Source organism: Chaetodon auriga, chromosome 18 (genome assembly GCF_051107435.1).
Source record: "Chaetodon auriga isolate fChaAug3 chromosome 18, fChaAug3.hap1, whole genome shotgun sequence".
In the NCBI taxonomy this organism is placed as follows: domain Eukaryota; kingdom Metazoa; phylum Chordata; class Actinopteri; order Chaetodontiformes; family Chaetodontidae; genus Chaetodon; species Chaetodon auriga.
In genome coordinates, this window is record NC_135091.1 from 9,232,992 (window position 1) to 9,247,666 (window position 14,675).

At 43.9% G+C, this 14,675-nt stretch overlaps 1 protein-coding gene across 6 annotated transcripts in view; it reads left to right on the forward strand.

Annotated features, from left to right (window-relative positions):
- The window catches only part of utrn (utrophin), a 174,964-nt gene that overhangs the window by 549 nt on the left and 159,740 nt on the right, over positions 1-14,675 (forward strand). For 3 of the 6 annotated variants that reach the window (XM_076756294.1, XM_076756299.1, XM_076756297.1), the window contains exon 1: positions 10,686-10,767. In XM_076756294.1, the coding sequence (XP_076612409.1) occupies positions 10,686-10,767 (82 nt within the window). Of the gene's footprint in view, positions 1-1,572; positions 1,738-10,685; positions 10,768-11,904; positions 12,062-14,675 lie in introns of those variants that run through there. The other 3 variants (XM_076756295.1, XM_076756296.1, XM_076756298.1) reach the window with 2 other exon arrangements.

Consider the following 14,675-nt stretch of genomic DNA (forward strand, 5'->3'; position numbering starts at 1 on the left):
AGGTAACCGGTAAAGATAAAGTGTTGAAACAGACCATCAAACAATCACTGTTTGACCTAAACTGAGGACTGGCACGTAGCTAGCCGTTGATATACACAGCCGTTTTTTTTTAAATATCTTGGTGAAAAGTCAGTAACCTCGGGCGTACCTAAGAGATAAAACATTAACTACGACAAGGCCTCCACACATTTACAGTTTAAAAGTCCCTTAATGTGCTTTGTAGCAGTGGCATTGTGGGTTTTCTTTTACTAAGAAGGCTGCACTCTCCTTTAAAATGATCAGACGTTGACACTCTGCTGTGGTTCAAATCAAGCAGACCTGTTGAGATTTCCAGCTTCAAGAGTTCAGATTCAACTGGTCGATTATAGCCCTTCAGTTGTTCAGCCTCTGTCGTCCAAACTGCTCCCCTCCCAGTGAGAGGAACCGAAAATGTGAAGACACCAGCGGGCTGGATGGGGGTGTCTTTAACTCGAGTTTACAGTTGTTATTTTTGGCCCTTGCATCATCCCTCAAGAACTGTAACTCACCAAGCACTGCTCGATAAAACTGCACATAAACTCCTTTCATGGTAAAAGCGAGCTATTTTGGGAGCGGACATGGTTGAGTGTTTAATGAAAGGATAGCCTGGATTAAAACAGACCACATGCACTTCCACTAAAAAGTCTCTAAAACAGCACCAACACTGAAGAGACTAACCTGTGATGCTGCAGCACTAACTTGAACCATACAAGTTAAGATGAGCATTTTGGAGATTGTGATAGATAGTGTTTCATTTTTGGAGCTTACTGAAAACACACCACAGTGTCCTTTGTGAAACTAACTGCCATTTGCACAAATTAGCACATGGCATGACATTGAGACTTCAGTGTAATATAATATTTCATAAGTCCCCTTGAGGAAACTAATCACAAGAAATCCTAATCCAGATTTAGCCGTTTTGTGCTTTTGTTAACCTTTGAACCAGAAAAACTTAATTGATTGAATGCAAAGCAACAGTTGGTTGCATGATGATAAAATTTACCCCTGTCAGGGTCTGAAATGAACTTGTTTTCCAGGAGCAAGTGACTAAATGAGAACAAATGTCTTTGGTGGTTGGCCAAAGAACAATTACATCTCCACTTGATGCTGTGGGGCTGTTTCAGATTATTGGCAAGTGTGTTCCTGAGCAAAGTCTGCAGCTTGATTGTCCGCTATTGCAGCATCAGTGAATCATCATTTACCCCTATGCGAGTCCATATTGTCAGCCAGTGGCCACGGTGTGAAACCAATTTGTTCCCTCTCCAGCACTGTTCAGCGGATGTGGAGGTGAAGTTTCAAACAGCTGTTCGTGTTTTCACAACCTACTGTGTTCCTCATGACGTGCCAGATCTTCCTGCGTGCGATGTTGCCATGTTTGAATGTGTTGTGTCTTGTGTGTGTGTGGCTCCAGTGCATGTGACACCTCTACTCTCTGGGCCTCCCTTTGAGATTTCCACTTTTTAAAGTCAAATTAAAGCAGAAACAAGCTGGGAAAATGCCTAAATGTTACTTATCAGTGAGATCTGAGCACTGAAGTTTTCTTCACACCTACAGGTGCAGAAAGAGGGTTGTTGCACTGTGTGTCAAGAGGCCTGCCGCCATATCGCGCAATTTCAGCTGATACAGCACTGACTTTATTGGCTACCATGGCATCGCACGGTGACATCGCAGAGGGAGGAGCCAATGAAGAGTTCAACGACATCATCAAGTGGAGATCTGGTATGTTTTTAATGGCTTTGGCCTTCATCGAGATTGCTATCTTGAGGTCACATTTTAGTTTTTGATGCTCCACACAGGACACACTGCTTGCAGAGCACTTAAGCATGTGTGCGGAACCAAAAGCTGTCGGATCTCTGCGGGGTCTTTAGCAAAATGAAAAAAATATCCTGTAACTGCATAGAGAGAACATTTTGTTGTACGTGCTTAAGAGCGGTTGCTGAAAGGAAACTCTGACAGAGCCAGAAATCCTGTTGTGCATGGTTAACCTCAGTTCCCATGGAGGCAAGGGAAAAAGGGACAGAGGCAAAGCGAAGCAACAAAGGCACGAAGAGAACAGGAGATGGTTGATAGTAACACGTTTGCTCAGAGAAAGAGAAAGTCACAGGAAAGGTGACCAATGGCAGCAGAGAAAAGGGACAACAAGAATGCGGGGATGGGTTGAGAGAGCCGCACCCTGTGACTCTTTTCTCTGTGGATCATTCCATAGGTTAATCTTTTGTAGACGCCACCCTCAGAGAGAGGCGGATGCACAAACAAGTTGCTGCTCTACCTGGAGAAGTGTTTCAGTTGAACAAACCGTAAAACTTTCAAGAGCAGCTCCAGATAGAAAATGTTGTGTTTGATATTTTCCCTGCATCTCTGCTCAAAGGTGGAATTTAGTGCTGTTTTTTTGAGTAGGGTTCAACTTAAAGTGATGTCGTTCGTGTGCGGCGCATTCGCTCACAAATTGTGTTGTTGGGATTGAGAGAGACATAAAATGAATATATGAATATGTGTATATCAGGCCGGCAAATTATTCCACGTCTGAAAAGATGGGTAAAGCACGTTTGTTAGATAATGTGGAAGGTTTCTGATCTTGAAAATAATGATTTTAATTGTGGACTATTGAATGAATACCCCAATTCAAGTGTAAAACACAAAAGTGGTACCCAGCCCTCATCCTGAGTCATGCCAGTGACGTTATATAGAGTTGAAATGGAAAGAGAAAACAAAGAGGAAAGCAAAATATTCATATGTGTTAAACGTAGTACATTAGACTTCAATTTAAAAAGTTAAGCATGCAACACTGTCTTGAGCTCTGTATGTAAACTGAAGTTACAGCAGCAGTTTAAGGCAGACAGTCATTGATATGTAACTCCTTGGTAAGACCTCCTTGTTTTAACAATGCTAACAGTAATGTTGCCCTGGGAATTCATCATTTAAGTGCTTTTATTGGCATCGAAACACGGCGGCATGCACTGCTGTGATATCCTGGTTTTGAAATCCAGTCCAGTCCCCCTACCAGCTCCTCGTCCTTGTTGTTTTTTTTTTTTTTTTTTCCTCTTTCTACTGTAAACTTTGAAACACAAAGAGTAACCATAAGAAAAGCCTGTAGATTTCTCCATCCCGTCGAGTCCATGTGCCAGCTTTCTCCACCCTCCCAGCCTCAGAATGCTGGCAGATTCCGTGCCAGGAATTCCACCGTGCCGATGGAGTTTGTAATTTACAATGCTTGTGTTCAGACCACAGAGCTTTTCTTACAAAGATTCAGGTTTCCCTGGCAACCCCAAAAGTAATGTTTTCTTTTATGGCAAAGAGGGGAAAATTTAGCACGTAGCTTAGCTGCACACTAAAACGACCCCGGAAAAATAGCAGGGCACATTTGTGTCGAGGTAACCTGCAGGCTGTAGCCCAACTGTTTTTTTTTTCTATCTTTACCTTGTGGATTGTTTTTTGTGGTGTGTGTTTGTGTGTGTGTGTGTGTGTGTGTGTGTGTGTGTGTGTGAGTAGTTGGTGGGCTTACAGCAATATGGCTGAAATTAGATGTTGTATTTTATAATTTACAGAGTATGCGAACTCTGAAAATGTTATTTTCCGCCAGGACACATGGGATATGCATTGCTCCACCCTGCACATGCTCTTCTTTGTTTCATCACACACACATTATGGCTATAGAAATCAAGGCTTTTTAAGGTCCCAAGCTTTTTATAAACTATAGAGACTAATTACTAACATTGATCCTTTGACAACCTAACAAACCTGGGTTTCTCTTCTGTGGCGTCTGCTGCAGAGACAGGAAGCTGGATGGTGAGAAAGACAGAGATTTGTAGCCTACGTGAGGCTGAAACATAGGCTTTGAGAGGTAGTTGACCAGCAGACGAGTGTGTGTGTGTGTGTGTGTGTGTGTGTGTGTGTTTTTGGTGAGCAGGTGGAAGGATGTTTTCTCAGCTGAGATGAGCCTTGTGAGAAAAGCACTGGCGCACTTGTTCATGTGATCTCTACGTCGGCCGTTATGGGGGCGTGTCCGAATGGTTGGAGAATAGGCTCTGTGCACAAGCCTCGTGACGTACTTCCGATTCCGCCTGAAATCGGCAAACCAGTTTCCGGTTTACTTCCCTCTCCAGTCAAAACAGCGCTAAAATAAATACAAGGAATGAAAAATGAATCAACATCCACGAAAGAAGACGAAGTATAATGTGAGGGGGACTTTTAAGTTCCAGAAGACGGTGAATGGCTCTAATGAGCACTGTTGTGTGCCACTTTGTGCCAGCTCAAGTTGCTATAACAGCGAGCTTAGCTTCCACTGCTTCCCGAAGGACACCGAACTTCGTGCACAGTGGCTGCAGAAAATATGCAGAACGGGATTTTCGGTAACTCAGCATACGAAGGTATGCAGCCGACATTTCGAAAATGCCCAAATTCGAAATACCCCCAAAGGTAGACAGGTTTTAGCAGCAAACGCAGTGCCAACACTGTTTGAATGGAACAGTTACACAGCAACCATGACAAGAGCTGGTGTTTGGGATCGCCGCCCTCGACTGACATCAAGCCGAGAAACATCACCTGTGCCCTGATCTTTGTCTGACACTGAAATGGACATAAAGTCAACACAGTTAGCAACAGTAAAGAACATACGAAGCAAACACAAAACTAAAAAATTAGCACGTTGCTAACGTCAGCTAGTCAGCTAACGTCACCAATAAATCACTTATCCTCGTACTGGTGAACGTAACTAGAGATGTAGAGACGAAACCCTTTTTCCCGTTTGCTCTTCGGAGCAGGAGAGTGGGCATCCACGATACGATGAACATCGTTGATAGATATCTTTGACAGATTTTGCAGGCATCTTGTAAAGTTCATTGTGATGACTAGCTGACGTTAGCAACGTATGTTCTTTACTGTTACTTGTTGTGCTAACTGTGTTGACTTTATGTCCATTTCAGTGTCAGACAAAGATCAGGGCACAGGTGATGTTTCTCGGCTTGATGTCAGTCGAGGGCGGCGATCCCAAACACCAGCTCTTGTCTTGGTTGCTGTGTAACTGTTCCATTCAAACAGTGTTGGCACTGCGTTTGCTGCTAAAACCCGTCTACCTTTGGGGGTATTTCGAATTTGGGCATTTTCGAAATGTCGGCTGCATACCTTCGTATGCTGAGTTACCGAAAATCCCGTTCTGCATATTTTCTGCAGCCACTGTGCACGAAGTTCGGTGTCCTTCGGGAAGCAGTGGAAGCTAAGCTCGCTGTTATAGCGACTTGAGCTGGCACAAAGTGGCACACAACAGTGCTCATTAGAGCCATTCACCGTCTTCTGGAACTTAAAAGTCCCTCTCACATTATACTTTGTCTTCTTTCGTGGATGTTGATTCATTTTTCATTCCTTGTATTTATTTTAGCGCTGTTTTGACTGGAGAGGGAAGTAAACCGGAAACTGGTTTGCCGATTTCAGGCGGAATCGGAAGTACGTCACGAGGCTTGTGCACAGAGCCTATTTATTCACAACAGTTGAGTGTATCATCAGACAGCACACACACACACACACACACACACACACACACGCACACACACACCTCTCTCTTTTTTTGCCGTCATTACTGATTGACAGAGAGTTGGTCGTCCTGATTTCCAGGAGAGAATGAGAACATTCTGTTATTTTGAGGCTCCGGTTTAGTTATTTCAGCTGGTGTTTGTTTCCATTTGTTAACTAGTACTAGAGTGAGATCACCACTACAGTGTGTGTGTGTGTGTGTGTTGAGATAGGGGCGTGTGTGATGTCCCTCCTCTTGTGATGGAGGTCAGCAAGCTAGACAGTCTGTCCCTTTCACAGACTTATGCACACTCACGCCTCTTTTGGAGTGTAAGGGATGGCTCATGTTTTCCAGAGTGTCAAGTTGTTATGGAAGCGCGCAGTGGACCAGCGACAGAGAGGAAAGGGTTCAGTTAAGAACAGAGGAACAGGGGGTGCAGGGTAGAATCATTCGGGAAGCAGCTTCGGGAACTTGTGATGTGAATTTTCACTCTATAATACGCTGAAAGATAAAACAATTACTCAAAAGTAAATCATTTGCAGGCAATATGTAATGTAAATGATTATCACCTATAGCCCTGAAGTTGACCTAAGAGGCTGAACTCTGTAGAGAACCAGATGTGTTGGGTCTGCCACATTGCACAGCAGTTCTAAAAGGGCTGAAACAGATGTTTAGGAGTGCTTCCAGACTTTTTTTTGACCAAGTTCTGGTTGGATTACCCTATAACCCCCTGAGGCCTGTCTACCTATCCTGCCAGTGCGCTTCCCCTCCCCCCTGCCCATTCCAGAGCGCAGACAAATGTGAAAGGTCAAATATCATCCATGGGGTCAGGGGCTGTTGTTTAACAACCATTACACAATAATGGACACTCACCTGACCCTTTTTTCCTCGCTGTTTATTTGTCACCTGAGAGCTCTGCTGGGGAAGAGCCTTCTCGGGTCAAACTCACTCAGCTCTGGTTACCTGACCTGGTCTTGTTCCTCTCCATCTTTCCCTTCTCTTCTGTTTTATGCCTTTTCTTCCACTCCCTCATTATTCTCTTTTATAATTCAGTGTGTATGTGTGCAACTGCAAATCTGAGAATAACAGCAGCATTAGTTCTTGTATATAGATAGATTTGACAGGGTGCCTTGCAGCTCCTTGAGTGTAAACAGCTTTGAAATTGGTTGCCTTTGTAGAACCTTTCCAGCATTACCTGTTGAGCTTCACAGACAGACATCTGCCTACACAGTATCTCTGGGCGTGACACGCAGTATAAAGAAAAAATTATGGTTGTATATCTAATATGAGAACAAGAATGTGGTTGTCACCAAACCCAGGGTGTGGTGTCTGTCACCACACTACCTCAGCTGCACGTCATGGATCCTTAATTCTTGCCTTGGCCTCTTGTAGGGTGGACTAAGGACTTTGACATGTTTCAGCTGGGGCGTATGTGTGCGCGCATGTGTGGAAAGAGATTGGATTACTTATTTGGAAATGACTGGATGAAACATTAAAGTTATCTCTGGAGTGATGTTTGCCACCTAGCTATGACAGCGAAAGGCTTTTCCAACTGTCAGTCAGTGAGTGTAGTGGTATGCAGTGTTATGCAAATGCATAATAATGGGTGTGCATCTGCATGTGTGGGCAGCAAAGAACACAAATCAAAACAAAGGAGCTTTCACTGTGGCTGCCCCTTCGTTCTGAGATGTCATGACCCGAATTTGTTTTCGTTTTTTTTCTTCGCCTCTGGTGTTTCAGCTTCACTGTCTTGTACGGCGAAATGGTCAGTCAGAGTTCTCGTAGTGTATTTTCTACTTTGAAGATGCAAAGTGTCCAGAGGGAATCAGCTGGATGTGTCTTCGCAGCAATATATAGACACAAGTGTGTGTGTGCGTAGTCTCTTTGCTTGTAGTTGATCTGGTGGCCTGGGAAGTGGGAGGAAACGAGCTCCGCAAAATCCTGGCTGGAAATTTGGGAATGGAAGCACTGGCCAAAACATCTCCCCTGGGTGCGGTTGTCTGTGGGACTCTGCCTCTTTGGTAAATGTGGATGTCAGTGTGTGTGTGTGTGTGTGTGTGTGTGTGTGTGTGTGTCCAGCAGCATACAGACACCACGCCCAGCCCAGATGACATTTAAACTCTTCTAGAGAAGGCTGGAAATGGCAGAAAATGATCAGTCTTGGATGTTCCTGCGGTTGTTACACTCATACAAACCGGTCTCCGCTTTCTGTGAATCTCCCTTTCCCAAAGCAAGGCCTTGCAGTGTAAATCCCCCTCTCTGCCCTCTTTTCCTACCTCATTAGGGCCACAAAGCCATGTTGCCCAATCTACCTTCTGACCCCTCGCATGACAGGACTTACTAAAACAAAAAAACAGGCTGAGGCCCAGAGAGAGTTTAGATTAACCCGTTAAAGCAACAGTGGTATTTCACTACTTGAAAGGATTGAAATGCCCACTTTCTTACAGGGCTGAACTTGTTTTTTTCTCCTTTTGGTTGTTAATAAGTTTGTGTTACTTGTTCTAGTACCTACGGTGCTAAAATCCAATGAACCAAACACATTGTGGCTACATATCATGCACCTCCACGCAGTGACTTTGAGGCCTCGGACATGGGAGTCTACTTTTTCCAAGGGAGGAGGCCTGTGGCATTGTGAGAGATTCTTGCATTTTCCATCTCTTTCTCTTGGATGTTGATCGGACCACTGACTCATCTGGTCTGTATATGTGTGTGAGAAGCACAGCTATGATTACCACAGCCACTCCTGAAAGTTTTTTTTTTTTTTTTTTTTAATTAAAGAAAAACCCTAAAACACGTCTAAAAGAAGCCACTTTGAACACATCCTGTATTTCTTGGTCTTGTCAACTGCTGTATGTTGAAATAATTCAGCTAATCTTAATCATTCAAGGGGAAAGCTCTTCTAAAAGAAGTGGAAATACTGGAAATACAACCCCAATTCTAAAAAGGCTGGCTCATTTTGTGAAACATGAATTAAGTGTTTTAATTTGCTAATCCTCTCTGACACATACAGTACAAAGTAGGGATGCAAAAAACAAGGAGAATCTGCAGTGTGCCATAACATATTTCAAAATGTTGAATAGCCTATGAAATGATTTTGAACATGCATATTTTTTATCGGCCAAAATGTTTGCGTATTGGGTGTGACTTTAGTATTTAATTAGCAAAAAATGCTCCAGGAAAACAACTTGAAGATTACCACAGAGGTATGTGAGGACCTGTTCAAGAATTATGGTTGAGTTTGCTGATAGCAATTTGATAAGATTATTTTGATTACATTTTTAAAATCTGCCTTTGTAGGAATGAATGACAGATGTCAGCCTCTGTATTCCAACCAAGGAAACATTTTTTCCCCATTTTAACAACCTTACTGCTATTCAAGTATAGATTTTCTCAAAGTACGAGGTGCACTTCAATGCACCATGAAAACTGTGTCGGTGCCCACACACTTTGCTGTACAAAATGATGTAGATTTCAGAGTTTACAAGGTGAACTTGAATGCATCACGTAGACCCTGTGTCTGTGTCAAACTCCAACACGGCCTGAAGCAGCAGAGACACAACGTCACAATGTCCCAACTTTTTTACAATGAGGGTTGTACCAAATTGTCCTCTAACAGTAGCTTCAAAAGGTCATAATGGGCGGTTGCGACAAAACACGTAAATGTTTGAGTAAAGGGTGGGACTCTTTACGTGACTGATGGGGATCACAAGCTGAAATTAAAGCAGACAATCAGGATGGCAGGCTGAGAGAATTAGGCAGCAACAAAAAAGTTATTTCCTTTATTTCATCACAACGACGTTGAACATCAGAGAGTGACAGTGCAGTGGACGTTTCCCTTTTCGAAGCCCATGTTCTGTCAGTGGAGGATGGGTGTTATAATGAAGCTGATTAAGTGTGTGTGTGAGAGAGGCAGGGAGATGTGTATGCCAGTGTACTGCATATGCATGCGCACGACTTCATTCAAGCAGCTGGATGATGGATGCTTTTGGGGTGGTGTGCGAAGATGGAACGACAGAGGGGGGACGTCTCTCTCTGAGTTCATGACTGATGCAGTCCAGCGGAAAAGTCCCTTTCGGTCTCTAATTCCTTCAATCGCTGCCAAAGCCAGCCTCACCCAACCCAGTTCATTCCTCTGAGTTGTGACCAGACCAGCTGCTGCAACTCTCTATGGAAGGAAGTGGATTTAATTCAATCAGTGTCTGGAAGTCGGTCACGGGTGGACTGGGCCGGCAATCCTCCTCTACTTCCTCTTTGTGAAGGCAAGGAAAAGGGAAAGCAAAACACAGGAAGATTAACTTTCTCTCTCTTGTTTCCTCGCCCCCTTTGCCTCTACTCTCGCTCCCACCTCTCTCCACTTTACTCTCTCTGTGGGAATTGAGTTGTTTGTTCAGTTGCCCCTCATTGACTAAATATGTCAATGAGCAAATGGAGTCAGGCCTTTGCCCTGTTCCCTGTTCCACTGCACTGGCTCACAGACCTGCATTAAATGTCACTTCTGACCGTTTGTCCTGCAGTTATTCTGAGTCACTTTTTTTGATTGTCAAAGGTTTCACTTTCATGTAAACAGTAGTAAAGGAAGCGGCTGTTCTTGCCCAGAGTGTCGTGCATGATGTTTTAGGGTTTAGGTCACTCTGGGTCATGTTTATCTGCTGTCACTTCCTGCAAAGTGGGAGACCGGCGGCTGTCATCCCCGACAGTACTTTGTGTGTTTAGAGGATAATCACCTGTCAGTTACAGCAATGCATATGACACACACACACACACACACACACACACACACACACACACAAACCTCTGTGTCACCTGTCACTTACCTTTTAATTGACAAGCTGAAGCTGTCCCTGTTCCTGTCACTCACACACTTTTCTCATCCTGTCCCTGTTGAGTGTGTGTGTGTGTGTGTGTGTGTGTGTGTGTGTGTGTGTGTGTGTGTGTGTGAACATGTGTGTGATGTCACATCTGACAACCCGGCCCAGCACCCCAAATAAACAGACCCAGCATACTCGATAAATGCTCTCACACCTCTACTTCCTCTTTCTCTTTTCTCTGTCTCTCTCATTCTCTCACACCCACCACCACCTTGTCTTCCTGTTCCGGATTTGTTTTTGTTTTTCTCTCTCTTTTCCTCTCTTTTTTTTTGTAAAAAGACTTTCTCTCCATCATGAATTTGAGTAAGTGGATGTCATGGAGGAAGCGCAACTTTTTCAACAGGAAAAGAAAGAGTCAAGATAGTCCTTATCTAGGTAAGTGGAGGAGCACATCTGTAGTTCGTTCTGTTCATCTGGGGAGGAGTGAATTCAAAGAAGCATTACAGGAAACTTGGCTGTTTATCCACTCAGCTTACAAAGTCATCAGCCACTTTCTGTTTTAGATGTCGAGAAGGGCTGTTAAACCAAACTGAGTGTGCCTGTGTTTCATACCCTTGGCAGTTAAATCCAGATTTAACATTATCAATCACATCTTTTCCTTTGCTCTTGTTGCTTTATGCAAGAACGTTGTGTGTGTGTGTTCGTGCATGCATGCGCGTGTGTGTGTGTGTGTGTTCGAGGTCATATATTTATAGTTTCTAATGATGTGCTGGCCCGTATCTAAAGCATCTGTGGGTGGCTCAACCGTCAGCATTCTCTTACTTTTTTTTTGTGGACCAGCATTGGCATCGGGTTATGTCTTTGAAATGAAATGTACAGATGGACATTTCTCCCTTTCATCATGTCGAAGGAAAGCTTGCACTCTGTTAAAAAAATCAATAACTGAAAGAGACTTTTTAGATGCAAAAAAGTGTGTGAGAGTGAAATAAAGGTGAACATGGACCTCGTTTTTGGTAAAGCTGGAGTGAAGAGTGCGAATCTTTCCATCTTTTCCTCTCTTGCTTTGATGTATTTAGAAAATCTCTTTGTTGTCTCATGGCCCAGTATGTTAGATTGCTCACATTCATGTTCCTGTGCGTTATGTGACAGCTCCAATTTGAATGGCGCTAAAAGTCTCCATGTGAGGATAAATGTAAGACAGTATATATGGAAGATTGGATCTGATGATGGTGCGCGTGTGTTGAGATTTTCATCAAATGCAGATCAGAAAGTTAATGCCTCTGCCCCACCACGCCGCCTCCGCCGCGGTCCTGTGTTATGTCTGTATTTGTGCGATGATCTCTGGCTGATATGCATTCCGTCCCGTTGCACGCAGAGATTGTGCCGAACAGTGTTTCTGTGTTTATCAGTGTTCATCCCCCCATCCCACGATGCATTATGACTCCCCACCCCTTGGCTTGCCCCGTCCTGTTCTGCTCTGCCCCCAATCTGTTTCCCTTTCATTGACGACGTCCCTCTCTCCCGCCCCTCTCTCTCTTCGCTGTGGCATTCTTCTGATCTTTTCCTCCCTTGCTGGTCAAGGAGCGACAGAGGCAGAGGAGATAGGCGGAGAGAGGGAGGCAGTAATGCCAAATTGTGTCTTGCGCTGATACTCCTGGACTATCTGCTTTGGTTTTGCTTTGCGGTGGCTTACAGTAAAAGATGGCAGAGCATGGGCTCAAACTCAGAGGTAGGAACTTTTGACAGGTATGTGACACATGGCTTGGTGACAGATGGGTGTGCCACAGGTGGTGCAGTTAGGTGTGTTAGACTCAGACTGACACTGGTGACATATTTTTAGTACTTTGCTGCAATCTGATCTAGGTGTATGCAAGCTTGCTGTGAAAGTACTTCTCAAAGTGGATTGCCATTTCATATTTATATGTACTTTCTCCTGCTGTTTGGTGAACACACTTGAGATGCGACAGATTTTACCACAGTTTAGGTATGCCGATGATTTAATGGAGCACGTACATTTGGACAGCCATGATTTGTTTTCAGCTTTAAATAATCTTTTGAGCTCACATATTTAAGTCTTGAAACCCTTTTTAAGGAGACGTATACAAAGACGCAAGCAAGGTCTGTCTGTATATCAAAATCAGTAAAATCAGTTGGATTCATTTGTGATAAATTGCCTGGATGGAGTTGAGGTCGCTTCTCTTGCTTATTTCCCGCTCATTTTACAAGTTGCAGCAGTGATTTACAGTTTGCTTATTAAATCTCTGACTTGGAATACTGATCCCTGTTCAGCGGAGCCTTTTCTAAATTCCAGCACCCCTCACCTCACCATTCTTGCTCACTGCTAATTACACCAATGCATGCAGCTACGCACACCGCAGAGGTGTTTTTCAAGCTGCTAAGTGGGGTTATGGGGTAATCTTTCTGGACGTTCAAATTGTTTTGCTTACAAATTCCCAGATCTTGGCGAGGGAAGAGTGTCAACAAGGCTGTGCCGGCTGGGACAAGCTTAGACAAGTGACCACTGGAGGGAGGAGGGAGGAATGCAGGGGAAATTATAGGAATTCTATGCATTCCTCTCAACCTATAGAGCCAAAATAAAATGCATCTTTGCAATCATACTGCAAATAGGATTGAGTTTTTACGTGTACATTTCTGTGTGTGCATATGGAAGGAAAAGAGAATATTTGTCAGAGGGCTTTTATGTTAAAGCCTGCCAGTGCAATAGTTGTAGGTGTGTGTGTGTCCTGTGCAGGGATTAGTGCCCTCCAACAGGCTGTGGGTGGTGCTGTGCTGAAAGACAACAGCTGAGCTTCCTTCCTTCCCATCAAGGTGAAGTTCACCCTGGAAGACTTTTTTTTTTACGCATCCAGCCTTTGCTTGAGAGTTGTTTCACAGCCAAGACGTGATCCTCTCTTTATTTTTCGTCACCAGTGACCCAAGTAAAGTCTGCACTTTGCATCCAATTTCACAAGAAAGTTAGCTCGCAGTTTTGGTACAGTGACTTTGAAAACTGCGACAGCTTTCAGACACACTTCCCAGTTGGTTTTCTGCCAATTAGACTTTCAGTCACTTCAGTTGATAACTGGGGCCTAAATGTATGGCTTCTCAGTTAACTGTGGTTCAGTCAGCGGCCACACTTGCATTTTAAAGCTCTACTGAAACAATCTTTAGCGACGTACAAGCGAAGTGTAACTTGGATAAAGGTAATTGCTGCTCACTGGTGCGGCTAAACTTTGTAAATATCTCTATTTGTCTAAGCCCTGAGCTCTCATGTTTACTGTGTGATGCTGCCTGGAAACCCTGATGGTTTGTTTGATTTTCACCTCAGTGCCTCCCACCGTTTGCCCCTTCTCCCTGCTGTGTGGTCACAGGCCCTCTCCACCTGTGAGAGGGAGGGATACACTAATAGACTGGGGCTGTATATTTTATGTGTCTGCTCTGTGTTCCCAGCTGGTGGCTTTGAGGAACGTGTGTTTCTGTGAATTTTTTTTTCTTGCCTGCTTATGTCATGTTTTGGGGGTTGTTCGCAGTTCGTTTTTCCTCAACGTCTTCAGCGCTGTCGATTCTTGCTTATGTAATGTTGGTCAACACAGGGTCAAGGAAGCATTGCAATTTGAGAGATCACAGCCATGTTTTGGGAAAATAAACTTGTATCTAAATGGTTTGGGGTTTTTTGCACAATTTATTTCCTTGGCATTTTTTTTGCAGTTATACAACTTTTTGACTGAAACCTGTGTGTTAACAGAAAGCCCCACAAATCGGCTGTGAACATAAGAGAGTTTGTCTGTTTATAAGGAAAGGAGCCCCACAGAAACGTAGCTTGAAACACAACACTGGAGTCTTCATGCTGTGGTGTGAGTGTGTGCATGTGTGTACATAATATATTGAGAGCATGTGCGTGCGCAGCGAGCCGTGAGAAGACAGCAGTGGGATTACTCTTCCTGATGTAATCACTGCTTCCTGTTTGGCTGTTGAGGAAGAGAAACATTTGCTTCTCAGCATGTTCACTGTACATGACTCTGCACTGTCTGTGCAAAGTGTGTATCTGTGCCCGTATCCCTCTGCTCACACTAACGTGTGTGAGCGTGCACGTGGTTCGGTTATATGAAACATTTTGACTGATTGTTTGATGGGGTTGAGCATTTGTTCTGCAAACAAATGTGAGTGTGACACATGCTCCACTGTGCTAGTGCTATTAGCTGATAGGATATCTGTATCATATGACCGAGTGACCCACAAAGATTGTTAACCCGTCAAAGTTTTACCGTTCTGTTGTCTTAAATAGGATCAGGGAAACAGTTTACTTTTTAGCATTAGCAGGATTTTCTGTATCCGATAAGACC